The sequence below is a fragment of the Notechis scutatus genome, chromosome 2, assembly GCF_049901735.1.
Source record: "Notechis scutatus isolate UNSWTSFEM ecotype Mainland chromosome 2, rNotScu1.2, whole genome shotgun sequence".
Taxonomy (NCBI): Eukaryota; Metazoa; Chordata; class Lepidosauria; order Squamata; family Elapidae; genus Notechis; species Notechis scutatus.
The window spans coordinates 34,578,753-34,593,725 of record NC_142010.1 but is presented as its reverse complement, the minus strand read 5'-3'; the positions used below and the strand labels follow the sequence as shown (position 1 = coordinate 34,593,725).

The 14,973-nt window shown below is 43.1% G+C and overlaps 1 protein-coding gene across 20 annotated transcripts in view; it reads left to right on the top strand.

The window, feature by feature from the left end:
• Window positions 1-2,175: 2,175 nt before the first annotated feature.
• Window positions 2,176-14,973, top strand: part of MAGI1 (membrane associated guanylate kinase, WW and PDZ domain containing 1) — a 524,636-nt gene continuing 511,838 nt past the window's right edge. For 13 of the 20 annotated variants that reach the window (XR_015747473.1, XM_087954576.1, XM_087954573.1 and 10 more), the window contains exon 1: window positions 2,177-3,079. Coding sequence is in view for 18 of the 20 variants with exons in the window: in XM_087954576.1 (XP_087810702.1) it covers window positions 2,629-3,079 (451 nt within the window). In the remaining 2 variants the exon portion in view is untranslated. Of the gene's footprint in view, window positions 3,080-14,973 lie in introns of all 20 variants that reach the window. The other 7 variants (XM_087954578.1, XM_087954577.1, XM_087954565.1 and 4 more) reach the window with 3 other exon arrangements.

The window sequence follows — 14,973 nt, the reverse complement described above, 5'->3', positions numbered from 1 at the left end:
ATTTTGCTTGTCAGAAGGTCACAAAAGGTGATCACATGACCCCAGGACACGTTAGTAATGCCTCTTCTTGGGGATCTATATTTCTCTCTCATATACCCAGAAGTTTCTATTCTTGGACCTAACTTAAAATTTTAGAAGGTAGTCCTCAACTTACGATCACAACTGAGCCCAAAGTTTCTCTTGTTAAGTGAGTTTTGCCCCATTTTACCATCTTTCTTGCCACAGTTAAGTGAATCACTGAAGTTGATAAGTTGCTAACCTGGTTGTTAAGTGAATCTGGCTTCCCCATTGACTCCGCTTGTCAGAAGGTCACAAAAGGTGACCTTGGGACTCTGCAACCCATCATAAATATGAACCAATTGCCAACCATCTGCACTTTGATCATGTGTGACTCTGGGGATGCTACAACAGTCCGAAGTGTGAAAAATGGTCATAAATCACATTTTTTGGATGCCAAAAAGAGCTATTATAAGTCGAGGACTATCTTTACTGTTTTATTACAGTATGTTGTAAGCTGCCCCATGTCGTGTGCCTGTGAGATGGGCAGCATATAAGAGTCTCTGTGGCGCAGTACTGCAAGCTACTTCTGCAGCCAGCTGCCTACAGTTTGGCAGTTCAAATCCCAGCAGGCTTAAGGTTGACTCAGCCTTTCATCCTTCCGAGGTGGGTAAAATGAGGACCCAGATTGTTGAGGGCAATAGGCTGACTCTGTGAACCGCTTAGAGAGGGCTGTAAAGCACTGTGAAGCGGTATATAAGTCTATGTGCTATTGCTATTGCTATATGCATTTAAAAAATAAATACATGATTGAAGTTGTCCAGACCTTTGTGAAATAATTACTTATCCATCTCTGCAGAATTCATTGAACACGACCATGTATATCATTGTGTGTCGACTGTTATGTTTCCCAAACATCTATGGAGATTCTCACTCATCCAGGTCATGGTTGTCTCAACCTTTTGAGTTTCCCAAAGTTAGGTTTGCAGGACAGGATAAGTTAACAATTACATTGTTACACTCTAAACATCACACTATTACATTACATTATACTCTATACATCACACTACAATTTGATTAGGGTACATTTTTTGTGAAATTTGCATGGAATTCAGTTTAACTGTGGTGGCGTGATGGTTAGTGTGCAGTACTGCAGGGTACTTCTGCTGACTGCCGGCGGTCCGCAATTTGGCAGTTCGAATCTGACCAGGCTCAAGGTTGACTCAGCCTTCCATCCTTCCGAGGTCGGTAAAATGAGGGCCCAGATTGTTGGGGGCAATAGGCTGTGTAAACTGCTTAGGCTGTAAAGCACTGTGAAATGGTAGATAAGTCTTAAGTGCTATTGCTGTTGCTATTGTTATAACTACTACACTACTTATTTTATGAAACATGGGCACCCTGTAACAAGCAGCGAAAGACATCCACAAAAGTTGCTGAAGGAGAACCCAAGTATTTCTCTGGGGTTAGGGTTTGTCAGACTCCTGAATGGAAAATAACCTTACAACATAGTATGGGTGACTTGCAGGGCCAGGGCGACGTGCAGTAAGTTCACATGGTGCAATAGGATTGTGTGTTTGTTAGTAGGATTCACTGGGTTAGGGATTTTTCTCTCTTCACTGTGAGTTGTATTGAGTCGGAGGGGGGGGGGGTTGCATGAAAGACGCCTCAGCCAATCTCATTGTATACAATATGTTGTCTTCTGACAATAAAGGTTTGAATGTGTTTGTCCAGCCGTTGTTGTACAGATCCTTTTATCACGTGCAATAAGTACAGTTAACTCTACAACCACGGTAAATTTCACACGCTTGAGAGGCGGCGTCTGCTGGAAAGGAGAAGCCAACTTTTACGCATTGTGATAGGCTCAGGAACGAGGGGCAGGTTTGGAAAACAAAGGAGACGCCCCCTTTCCCCCCCCCCCCAAAAAAAGAAGAAACAACAACAACAACAACCAGCTGGGCATTAGCCGGACCCGCTTTCTGGACGCTATTCCCTTGGTGGTGGGGGGGAGTTCATAAAGAGAAGCACCACCAAACGCACGTGTCCCCGCAGCGCGCGCCCCAGTCCCGTTCCCCCCCACTTCCCCCGGCAGCGAGGATCCCAGTTTTCCTCGGCTGGGCGGGGCCGAGGGCAGGAGGGGGCGGAGAGTCGGCCGGGCGCCTGCGCCAAGCCATTCCTATCGCTACTCTGGAGCTCTTGCTCGGTCTTGGTGGAATCGAGCCCGGGCGAAAGGTAACAAAACAAGCGGCGTCTTTTGTATTGGCTTAAAGGAGCCGCGGTCGGTCGGTCGGTCGGTCGGAGCCCCTCGGAGGAGAGCAAAGTAGCAAAAGAAAGGGGGCAAAGAACGGCGGCGCCAAGTGAGGGGCGAAGAATCCGGGACCGGGCGCTGCCCCGAGGGGAAAACCTCTCGGCGGGGAAAGAGAATTAGCTAAGAGGAAGAGAACCGGCCGAGATCCGCGCAGGTTGGAAAAAAACCCCAGGAAGAGAAGCGGGGCAGGACGACGACCCGGTGGTTACGATGGGAACCTCGTTGGAGGCGCCGGTGGAAGAGGCTGCGGGCATGAACCGCGCATAGTCGCTTCGGTGATGGCTTGAGCGAAGCGGCTGGAAAGTTGCCGGAGAGCTTTTTGCTCTATGCCCGGCCGGTCGGGATCCTTTGCCCGGAGCAGCCCCGCGGTGGACGTCGGCTCGATCCTTTCCCCCCACCGGCCCCTCTCCCGGTGTAAATCCCCCTTCCCTTCCTTTTGCGCGCAACTTGGCGACCCGATCGCCATGTCGAAAGTGATCCAGAAGAAAAACCACTGGACGGCCAAAGTGCACCAAGCCACGGTGAGCCGCAATGCTCAGGGCCAGCTCGGGGTCACCGTCCTCGGGGGAGCGGAGTACGGAGAGTTTCCTTACGTCGGGGCGGCCGAGGTCGAAGGGGAGGCGGCGCTGTCCGGAGACAACGGCGAGAGCAAACTTGGCGAAGGGGAGCTACTCTTGGAGGTGCAGGGTGTCCGGGTATCCGGGTTGCCCCTCTACGACGTGCTGGAAGTTATCCGGAGCTGCAAGGAGCCCATTGTTTTCAAAGCCGTCAGACAAGGTGAGAGAGAGAGGCGGGCCGCTTGGCAGGACTTTGGTGCGGACTTCCAGACGGGGCGGTGGGGGGGGGGGCGCTGCGCTCCAGGAGCCTTTGCCTTCATTGTTTGCTGCCCTCAGCGAAGGGGGCGAGGGGCTATGAGGGAGGGTTGCCGGTCCTGATGCCTTTTTGGGGCGAAGTTGTGAGGTTCCCCCCTCCAACCTTTTTCATGAGGTGGGGTGGCTGAGGAGACCTGCCTGAATGGCTTGTTTTTCTGGTCAACACGCGCGACAGCGACGCTTTAGAGTTTAGACGACCTTTCCTGCCTTTCGTGGATTCATCTTCTGTGAAATATGTGATCGGTGGTTGTTTGTTATTAAAATGAAAGCATTCCGGTCGTGTTTTCCTCAGCCATCCATCCCGTGGGACTTCTAGCTCCTAAGGGTGCCTGGGACTTAGGAAGCCGCTCTTCCTAGAATTTTAAACCCTGGATCTTTAGGTAAAATGGCATTCTGCCAAGGCATCAATCAAGCGAAGGACTTTCATTGGTTTGCTGGATCTGCAGGGATCTTAAGTTGCCTCGGGTGGGTGGGTTCTGACTGTCCAGTCCTGATGAGATCCTAAAGTTATTGGCTTTTATTGTACGGTTCTGACAGATTGTTAGGGTTGACTCCTGAACTAGTTTGATTGCTTCAAATCAAGCTTGTTGGACTTGGAGCCAGGGATAATTTGCATGTGTTTTAATTTTTATCCTTTGTACTTTGAAGTATGAGCTATGGTTTCACTTTAGCAGTCCCTCCTGTAATGTACATGGCTGAAATCCCAGACCTGCCAAAGCAGTAATCTAAAAACTAGCTTAGCTCTCCCAAGATTGACATCTTTTCTGCAGCGTGGAGCTGTAGATACCCTATTGGGTTCATAAAGAATGGTGGCAAGTCTTTTAAAAAAAAACAACCTGCCAAGAGTCAGACAAGTTAATTCCTACTTGGCTCCAACTTGGGTAGCTTTCTTATATCTTTTGAAAGACTAACAAGGTTCTTTGGTACCCTTGAAATTATATAGATGTATTATTGCATAGCTTTTGTGGAATGCATGTCATGGAATGCATGTTAAGGATTAGTCAGTAGGTTTTTTTATCCTTGTCTAATTCTTGGAAAATTTGCAGTGTCTGTCTTAGAAAAGGCTGAATTTTCCCTTACTGGGCAATTTTTGTCCCTTGGCTTGGATGCAAAAAGTTCTTGGTCTTCCATCTATCACTTTGGCAAAGCAAAGAAACTCTCTCTTTTTTTCTGTGTAGTTTGAAAGATGTGCTTTCTCCCAGGTCCACTTTACAGTATAGCCCAGGGATGTTAAACTCAAGGCCTGCGGGCTGAATCTGGCCTGCAGGGTGCTTAAATCTGGTCCACAGGGCCATCCTGGAAACAGCAAAGGACCAGTCCTCTGGCCCTCAAAGAAATCCAGTTTGACACCCCTGGTATAGCTGGACCTGGCAGATGAAGGATGTGGTGAAATATTGGGCTTTAAAAAAAAAGGAAGGGTAACTTCTCGAAGAAGAAAATTGTTAGGTAATGTTGGGTGTGCATAAGCTTCAGGTGCTTATCAGATTCCAGTTAGGACTTTATCTTTTAAACTCACAGGCAGCCAGGCAAGAAATAGGAAAGTTTAATTTGTTTGAGTGACTTCTGAGTCATTTAGATTTTTTTTTAAGGTTCCAAAATAATGCAGCTTTTCTACCTTTTTCTTTTTCCAGAAATTTCTGTACATCCTGTTTCTGAGGATTTGAAAGTGAATGAATTAGTTTGTTTTCTTTCCTCCTGGACTGCAAAGTTGCACCAGGCAGAGCCACCTTCAAATAACATTTATTCATTTTGTTTTTATTGCAGCCAGCAGTCAGTCTAGTTTCTTCTCCTCTCCCCTTATCTTGGCATTATTAAAGGAGCTGAATAAACCTACAGAAGAGAAGGAGAAAGGGCCAGAAGCAATATGTTTTGTTTGGATGCAGGACATCAATTGGGAGAAATGCATTCACCTGAGAAACTGAGTCACTATTTCTGTCTTTTCTTCTTCCTCTTCTTCTTCTTATGGATCTTATATTTCTCTCTCCTACATCCTTACGTTTCTACTCTTGGACCTAACTTAAAGTTTTACAGGTAGTCCTCGACTTATGACCATAATTGAGCCCAAAGTTTCTGTTGTTAAGGGAATTTTGCCCCATTTTACCACATTTCTTCCGACAGTTGTTAAGGGCATCACTGCAGATGATAAGTTAGAAATCTGGTTGTTAAGTGAATCTGACTTCACTTGTCAGAAGGTCACAAAAGGTGATCACGTGACCTTGGGACTCAGCAACCATCATAAATATGAACCAATTGCCAAGCATCTGCATTTTGATTACATGACCATGGAGAGGCTGCAGTGTAACTGTGAAAAACGATCATAAGTCACTTTTTTCCAGTGCTGTTGTAACTTTGGTCACTAAACAAACTGTTGTAAGTCGAGGACTACCTGTACTTCCACATCCCCTTGGTCTATAAGTGACACGGAAAGTCCGATGTTCTTGTCCAGAATTCAAAAATATTTATGATCTTGGCAAAGTTTTCTTCAGTTCACTGAATGGGGAATTTCCAGGCCGGGTGGCAACTTCTGTCAAAGAGCCAAAGAAATATTTCACTTGACTGGACTTGGAGGAATTTCTGGAGAGAAAGGGGAAGGCTTCTCCTATGGCGAAGTATCCCTTTGAATTGGAACATTTTGATTTCTCTGCTTGAGGATGACTAAGATCTGTGTATGTGAGGTTTCCCGCCTCCCCAATGGAAGCATGTGATTGCCAGCTGCCTCCTTCCTTTACGTCAAAAGGATGGCATAGACTTTGCATGGAGAATGGATTATTTTCCTTCCCCTTCTCCCCACCCCCACCCGGACTGCTGCTTGCCAGGAATGGGTTATTTTCAGCTTTACTGAAATCCCAAACATTCCTTCAAATAAGAAACTCCCCTAGCAACAGGATGCCTCTGGATCGCTTTTAGTCTGTACAAAAATACATTTTCATGTTTTCTGCCTTGGGCTGTTCAGATCCCGGTGGGCACCCTCAACAGTAAGTAGGATCTCTTGATTAAGGAAGTTGAAGATGGGCAACCTGTGGCTCTTCAACTGAATTATACCAACTAATGTCTCTTACTGTCGGCCATCTTGATTGGGATGGTTGGGAGATAATCATCCCTCAGGAGCAGCAGGGCTTTTGAGTTTTTACCCTTGAAGCCAATTGAGTCTTGGCTGTCCACCAGGACGATAACAAGAGACTTAGCAACCTTGATAAAAGAGAATTGTTGTTCCTGAAGGGATACTTAAGCTGTTGGCGACCTCACCTGAGCATCTAGCAAGTGGCTTATCTGCCATGTGGGTTTTATCCATCTTTAAAGTATAAATTTATATAATTTGTATTAAGCATTTTGATTGTAATAGTAAAATCTAATCCAAACTAAACTTAAAGAAAAGAAGAATAGAAAGGAGTAAAATGCGCAAAAAAGGAAAAAAGAGAAGAAAAAGAAAAGACACATTCTGGTGAGAGAGAAGGTCCCTGAGGGTGGGCTCCAGCACAAGTCCGAAAGCCCAGAAAACTAAACTCTGGTCCTGATGACCAATCCAGATTGGATCCTGCAACATTGTCCTGGGACACGTACATTTGCCTTCATTCATGAAAAAAAATAATAGTAAAAAAAGAATATATAGAGAGGTGCCTCCAACTCCACAAGTAAAAACAAATGTAGTGACTTTGCCCTCCCCTCAAGATTATAAACATTTATCTCTTCATCCCATATCCCATCTTGTAACTATAAACAATTCCATAATGCATTATCTTTTCAATCCTGATGTCAACAGAAAGTCCATAAAGAGTAGCCAAAAATACCAACATATCTTGTTTTAACCATGATCAAAGGAACCACTTTCTATTTCTTCCTTTTACTTCTAACAATATTAATCTTTAGTTCATTCAAATATTGTCACAAGACTTTATTTTTCTTTGCTTTTTTTTCTTTGTTTCAATGCACAGGCCTTAACAAGCATGTTCTGTAAATACAATGGGGAAAAAATTAGCCAAGTCACTTCCTTGGTTTGTCATTTGTATTTCCCTTTTAAATTTTAAAAGCACTGGATTTATTTTGTAAATCCAAATGAAACACCCTTTTCTAAATCATTCTTTTGGACTGTCAGCTCTACATCCACTTTCAATACTTATCTATCTTATCAGTTATTCTTTTCTACATCTGTCATTTCTTCAATAAAGTCTTTTGGACATAGCCTGACCATAAAAGCAGACACAGATATTTTCTGATTCTGTTCTTCAGATGTCTCCTTCAATATTTTCAATGTCATGTTTTTCCAACATTTAATAAACTTTGAATTTTTCCTCTACCTAAAAAGTTTAGTCTCCATTAATGAACAGTTTTTGAAATAATTAAATTGCTTATTTTTGTTTTGTCTTGTAGAAACCAAAACAGAATAGATTTCCCAAGAGAAGCTATTTGTTTTTTTATAATTAATTCCAAAACCTTATTATCAAAGTTTCAGTATTTCAATTTTATGTGGACCTTTAGTCCATTTATAACTTTCTACGATCAAAATTTTATTTACCTGTTTATTCCAGATTCCTTAATTTGTTAAACACATGCATATTTTTTCTCATTCAGGATTGACATTTTCAAACATGATGTTCTAAAGGTCTCTCATAGCTTAGAAGTAATTGATGACCACTTGTGGGCAAATCTCCTGTCCTCTCATTATCCTGGGAGGTTCCAAGTAGCCAATCTATTCACTGGTTCCTTGGCCTTTGCTATGGTTGTTGGCTTTTGGAGAGCTAGCTTGTATTTGAAATACTTCTCGTGGAACAGCAATTTTATCCATATGGATATAAGGAGCATGGTTTGACTTGCACTTACAGTCATCTGGATAATATATTGTAAGCTGCTGTTAACTATATTAATTAAAAAGTGAGTCTATAGGACTGAACTTTAATGGTCTTTAAGTTTTAGAGAATAAATCCAATCAATCCTTGGCATAGTTTTCTTAATTCTGATAACCTAGACTGTTAACTGGGATTAGATGGAACCCTCAAATTTCTAGCCACTGTGTGGTTTTGTTTGTTTGCTTCTTTATCACAGTAGGTGAGTACTGAAAAGTTTAAGTCCAGCTGGAGGATGTGAGGTTGGGGAAAGTTCACGATGGTTAAGTTCTGTCATTAGTGACAGGCTTTTTTTTTTATGAATGTGAATAAATTTTGTCTGGATTTTTTTTTTTAATTATGCAAAGTGTACTTTTGGAAGGGTTGAGCAGTTTTAATAGTAACTTAAATAAAAAGATTCCTCTTGCACATACGTGCTGGTCGTTTCCAGTTCTAGGGAGCGGTGCTCATCTCCATTACAAAGCCGAAGAGCCAGCGCTGTCCGAAGACGTCTCCATGATCATGTGGCCGGCATGAATGAAACACCGAAGGTGCACGGAACGCTGTTACCTTCCCACCAAAGTGGTCCCTATTTTTCTACTTGCAGTTTTAGATGCTTTTGAACTGCTAAGTCGGCAGAAGCTGGGACAAGTAATGGAAACTCACTCTGTTATGCGGTGCTAGGGATTAGAACCGCTGAACTGCCGACCTTTCTGATCGACAAGCTCAGCGTCTTAGCCACTGAGCCGCCACTTAGAGACTCACTCTTGATTAAATCCTTGCAGTTTAAAAGAATGTCTGGGTTTTGTTTTTCCCCAAATAGTTTTTTGATGGAGTTTGTATCTAGAGAATTAATACCATGTTTCTCATAAAATAAGGCCGGATCTTATATTTTTTGAGTCCCGAAAAAACGGCTAGGCCGTCTTTTCGGGGGTGACTTAATTCCCCCCTTGCATCCTCATCTAGAGTGCCCCGCGGGCAGCTTCACCACCAGCTGCTCCTAATGGGTGATCATGGCGAAGCGTAGAGAACTCCCTACTCCCACCAAACACCTTTGCTGCAGACCCAAGACCTTTGGCACCCGCCGCTGTTGCTTTCCATTCTGCCCATTCCGCTGCCATGTTTGGAGCTGCTGCTTCCGTGTTTGGAGTGCCGCTGCCATTTGGAGTGCCGCTGCCATTTGGAGCACCGCCGCTACGTTTGGAGTTGCCGCTTCCATGTTTGGAGTGCCACTGCCATTTGGAGTGCCGCCGCCATTTGGAGCACCGCCACCACGTTTGGAGTGCCGCTGCCATTTGGAGTGCCGCCGCCATTTGGAGCACCGCCATCATGTTTGGAGTTGCCACTTCCGCATTTGGAGCTGCCGCCGTGTTTGGAGTGGCGGCGGTGCTCCAAATGGCGGTGGTGTTCCAAACAGCGGCAGTGCTCCAAACTTGGAAGCGGCAGCTCCAAACGTGGCGGCAGCTCCAAATGCAGACATGGCAACTCCAAACAGCAGCAGTGCTCCAAACAGCGGCAGCGCTCCAAACGTGGAAGCGGCAGCTCCAAATGCAGCGGCAGCTCCAAATGCAGAATCGGCAGCTCCAAATGGCAGTGGTGCTCCAAACAGCAGTGGTGCTCCAAATGTGGAAGTGTCAGCTCCAAACACAGCGGCGGCATGGGCAGAACGGAAATCAACAGCGGCGGGCGCTGAAGGTCTTGGGTCTGCTGCAAAGGTGCTTGGCAGGAGTAGGGAGCTCTCCGTGCTCTGCCATGATCGCCCATTAGGAGCAGCTGGTGGCAAGGAATTGCTGCCTGCGGGGCGCTCCTAACGGCAAGTCCCCCCACCCTTCCCCCCATTTTGCATGTTTTAAAATAGGCCTAAATTTGGGGGGAGGGGCTTAATTTCATTTTATGCTTAGAAAACATGCTGGGTCTTCCTATTGGGGGAGGTCGTATTGTTGGAGAAACACGGTATATGCATTGAAGAATATGAGAACTGCATTACAATAGTTGCACACATTTTGCTACATTTTCTATAATCACTTGGTGTTCATTATGGCTTAGAGGTTAATGCAAATGCAATGTTTTTCTAACTCTCTAACATCTTTTGGTGGGGTTCACCCAAATGTAATGAGCCACAAGTCAGTAAATCACACTTAGTAGTGTTAGTGCTAGAAAAGCAGCAAGCTTCTTCAAAACTCCTAGAACATTTTAGCATGGTTTGGATAAATTGAAAAGTGTCTTACGGTTTATTTGGTTTGGTGATTTTCTGACTATTGGAATTTTTTAAATCACTTCACATATTTGTACTACATGCTTTATGACTTTATGTGTGAATCTACTTGATTGTAGTTCAGTAAACCTTAGTTATACCAATAAGGACTTAGCAAAGTGTGGATGTTTCTTTTCCCATCAGTATCCACTGTTGTCCTAACGGTGAGAACAATCAACCAATATAATGGCTTGCCTTCTAAGTTGTGGATGCTCCATGACTGGAGGCTTTTAAGAAGAGATGGGACAGACATTTGTCTGAAATGGTACAGGGTCTCCCGCTTGAACTAGGACTAGAAGATCTCCAAGGTTTTTTCCAACTCTGTTATTCTGTGTTTCATTTCAGCCAGTGCAGTGTAACATAGTGCCAGAATTTGAACAGAAGTTCAGAAGAATGCTGAAGAGTGCAGTGGTGGCTAACCTTTTCGGCACTGAGTAACGAAATGGGAGCGCGTGCACTGGAAGAGCAGCTCTCCGATGCACGCGTGTGGGAGTGCCGGAAATCGGAAGCTTAGCTTCCCGGCACGTGCATGCACGCCAGCCACTTGTCTTCCAGTTTCTAACGCACATGCACATGCGAAGACCAGCTGGCCAGCATGCATGCACGCACAAAGACCAGCTGGCCGGTGCGCACATACACGCCGGGAGATGCTCTTCCAGTTTCTGGTACACATCCCGCGTGCACGAAGACCAGCTGGCCAGCGCTCATGTGCGTGACGGAACCTGGAAGAGCAATGGGCGACAGCTGGCGTGCCCGGAGAGATGGTTCTGTGTGCCACTTCCGGCACACATGGAATAGGTTTGCCGTCACGGCTATAGTGACTATCCCAAATTTGGATTGCAAAAACCAAGAGAATCATAAGTGGAAGCAAAGAGATCTAGGAAAATCTTCTTGCTGCTGTCTGGTAGTCATCTGGACTTTTGCAGCTCAGATCGGGCAGGCATTGCAAGAACTTGAAGGTCCGGTTCATATACTTGTGATTTGACTGAAGATCTCTGTCTTGTTTCAACATTATCCTGGAATTTGTAGAGGTTTAGCCTGGTGGCAGCTCTGGAATCTGCCTCGGCTGATGTAAATGATTTATGTATGGCAGTGCAAAACTATTTGTAAGTTATGGCAGCAGCTAAAGTGATTAGAAAATGTAGAGGCTTATTTTGAAAGCACTTTTCTGTTGATTATCTTAAGTCAAGATACTGAAATGAGAGGCAGAACTGATTTCCTTGAGAGACCATGGTTTAATTGTAATTAGGGCAGAGTGAAATGCCACAATCCATACTCAGCCTTTAATTGTGATATCATGTATGAATTGCTGGGAGTTAGGAATATAAATTTAACAAATTATTACTAATTATCATTCCTACTGTTATTATGTTGGAAATGGTGGTGGTTGAACCTAAAGGCTCACCACCTGTATTTGTTTTCAAGATACAGAGACAGGAAGTAGGAGAGGACCCAAAGAGAGGACCCACTAGCATTCGTTCTTTCAGTGCTCCTAACTTTTTAATTTATCCTTGGTGGGTGGAGATTGAGATAGACTGGCTGATCAGGTTAAGGCTTTTTTAAAATTTTTTAAATGAAGTATTCAGAAGCGAAACTATACAAGGAAGTCTCGTTTTGCTGCTGGTAGGAAAGATGATCGAGATATCACCAAAATGAAGGGAAACCAGCAAGGTGACATGCTGTAATGTACCACTGTTAGTGCCAGTTCTGGCTCTTAGTGTGCCAATGTACTGAACTGCCAAAATGCACTGAAAAGTCAGGCTAAGACTTTTGAGAAATGTTAAATTTTTCTTTCGTAGGAATCTTATTAAACAAAGAAGCATTTTAAAAATGTGAAATTGAGTTAGCATTAGTTTAAAGCTAGATAGGGCTTGCAAAAGCAACCATTACAAATTATTTACTCTTTTTGCCCCACTGTAACTTCATATAGCCCACTTTACATGGTGTTATGGGATCTTTTATTTGTTTTGAGTAGTTTTCCTAGAAATGCTGAAGGAGATTGCAATGGCAGGGGCAAAGAGAAAAAGCCATTGAAGGCCACTAAAAAGATCTTTAATTCTAGTTCATACCCAACATGCAATGCAATATGTAACATTAATGAGTTATCAGGACCTGGCATTGGACATGTCTAAATCTGAACTTGTTTGAAATCAACAACTCTTTGAGTTTGATTAGGAACTTGGTGTCCATTTTATGTGAGAGGAGCCATTGCTCAATCTAAGTTGATCAGCAAGAGATCCATTCAAGCATCATGATGATAGGGTCCTAACGCCATTTTATTCTAGCCCAAGGCTGTAGAAGAAAATCGATTTTTAAGAGCAGTAACCTTTCCCATAGTGCATAGGCACACTTTATTCTCCCCCCACCATCCACTAGTCCAATTGGTTTTTATGGATTTATGATTAAATGCAAAAACTTGTAAAACTTGTTTAAGCAGTGGCAAACATGGGAAGAATTTCCATATCACTGAGCAGTGATTTTCTCTTCCAAATTACTCTGATAACTGTTTCTAGCCATGTCTGATAGAATTTTCCTTTTCTCCTTCCTTCCTTCCTTCCTTCCTTCCTTCCTTCCTTCCTTCCTTCCTTCCTTCCTTCCTTCCTTCCTTCCTTCCTTCCTACCTATCTACCTTCCTACCTACCTACCTTCCTTTTCACATTTTTGAACTACCTGTTTCCCTCAAACAGGGAGGGATTATGGGACTTGAAGGACATGAGGTTGGGTGAATGATGCTACAATCATACTCACTAAAGACATGGAGAGAAATAATAGATCAAAAATTAAATTCATCAAGAAGTACAGTAAACCATTGAGTGCTTTTTGCCTTGACTTCCTGTTTTGATATCTTAAGGCAGAGTATAGCTATAAGGTTAGTTGCCTGATACTGAGCAGTATGGAGCAGCAATAAATGATTGGAAGATAAGATACTTCATGTCACCATCACCTATCTTATACCTTCCAAGTTATATTGCTATCTTTTAACGGAATGGATGATTCTGTACCATCAACTCATTGTTGAAGTAAAATGCAGTTACTTGTCCAAGGCCTGTATTGATTTGTCAGTTGATATGTGGTTATACTCCAACAATTTGGTGGTTCACCATTCCTCTGACGGTAGCTTATTGCCAGGGAAACCTAATTTTCCACTAACTTTTCCAATTTTGCACTAGTCTTCTAAAACATGCTGGAATTCTGTTTCACTTATTAAGCATGATGAATTTTCACTGAAGTAAATGCCCATCTCCATAATTTTTGAAAGGCTAGTCTGATGATTGCATTGGCTCTCACTTAAATTGGTGTTTCCGTGTAAGAATAGATTTCTACAAATTGGTGGAATGCTTTGAATTCCAATAGACAGAATAATAGTCAATAACCTCATTCTTTTCCTTTGTTTGCAACAGGGAAGTTGATCTGAAACTTTCCAAAATCTGCCCTGAAACTAACACGAGGCCAAAAAAAAAAAAAAAGTCTTAAAAAAGTGAAAACCTGCAGATGACATTAAAATGCAAACTTGTTTGTTCAGATTTGACTTGTTATCCTTCAATTTATATCTGAATTTTAAAATCAGTCTTGAATGGTAGGTTGGTGGTGGCTGAATATTATGAAATTAAGGAGGGTCTCTGTCAGTTTTTCGGTGAAAGAGGATCTGGTTTTTATAAAATTCATCTACTCTTACATTCCAGCCTGAGGATAAAAAAACAGTGCAAGTCTTCCCATACGCGATTCCTGTTTTATTCCAGTGGGGACACTGTAGTCTGTATTCCAATGCCATGTTTTAAGTGAATTAATTCTCCAAGTAGTGTAGCCGCAGTATTCAAAAACTTTAGTCAGTTTTCATGCTTAGACTTTTTTTTTAACCTGTAAGTATCTCTGGTTGCATAGCTGAGCATGTTTAATTTAATCTTTTGCAAGCTCTCGGGTTGCATCATTTAAAAAAAAAGTTTTGGGTTTCCAAGAATAAATTTCATTAAGCTGGTTTGAGAACAAGCTATTGTTATGTTGTTATCATTTGCCTTGCAGTTACTTCTCTCTATTTTGCATCCCAGGTAACTGACCTGCTTCATCCAAACAGTTCAAGTCTGCCATTTTAGGGCCAGGGCGTTAAGTTCTACCATGAAGGTGGAAAGTTAAAAACAGTGGTGGGCTACAACCGGTTTAACAATTGGTTCTGTGAGCGCGTGCACAGCGTTCAAAGTACAGCCATTTGAAGCTCAACTGCTTACCTTCTAGGGCAGCCCTGGTAAGTAGAACAGCTAAGGTATGGAAATCAGTTGTAGTGCATGAATCTACTGAGCCAGAAAGAAGGAAATATAGGACAGGATAGGACGGGGGTGGATGGGCGGGGCCAGCTGATGGTTGGAACTGCCGGTTTGCTAGAACCGGTCCGAACCGGCAGCAGCTCACTACTGGTTAAAAACAATGGTTAAATTAATTCCCATTTTCATGCTATTGTTTGTTTCCATTGAAGTTAGAGGGAAAAATGTTCTAATAAAACTGTAAGTGATTCTTAGATATTTGAATTTATTTTCACGGTTCAAGATCCTTTTCAATCAAATTGTGCAGCAACATATTCTTAACTAGCTGGACATTAAGAGTACACTTTCTGCACTTTGGTTTAGGGTTGTCCACTTGTATGTCTTCTCTTTGCTTCCAATATTAATTGCAATGGAGCTGGAGAATAATATGGAATTAATATTTTTTAATAATGCAATTACCAGGATCTAA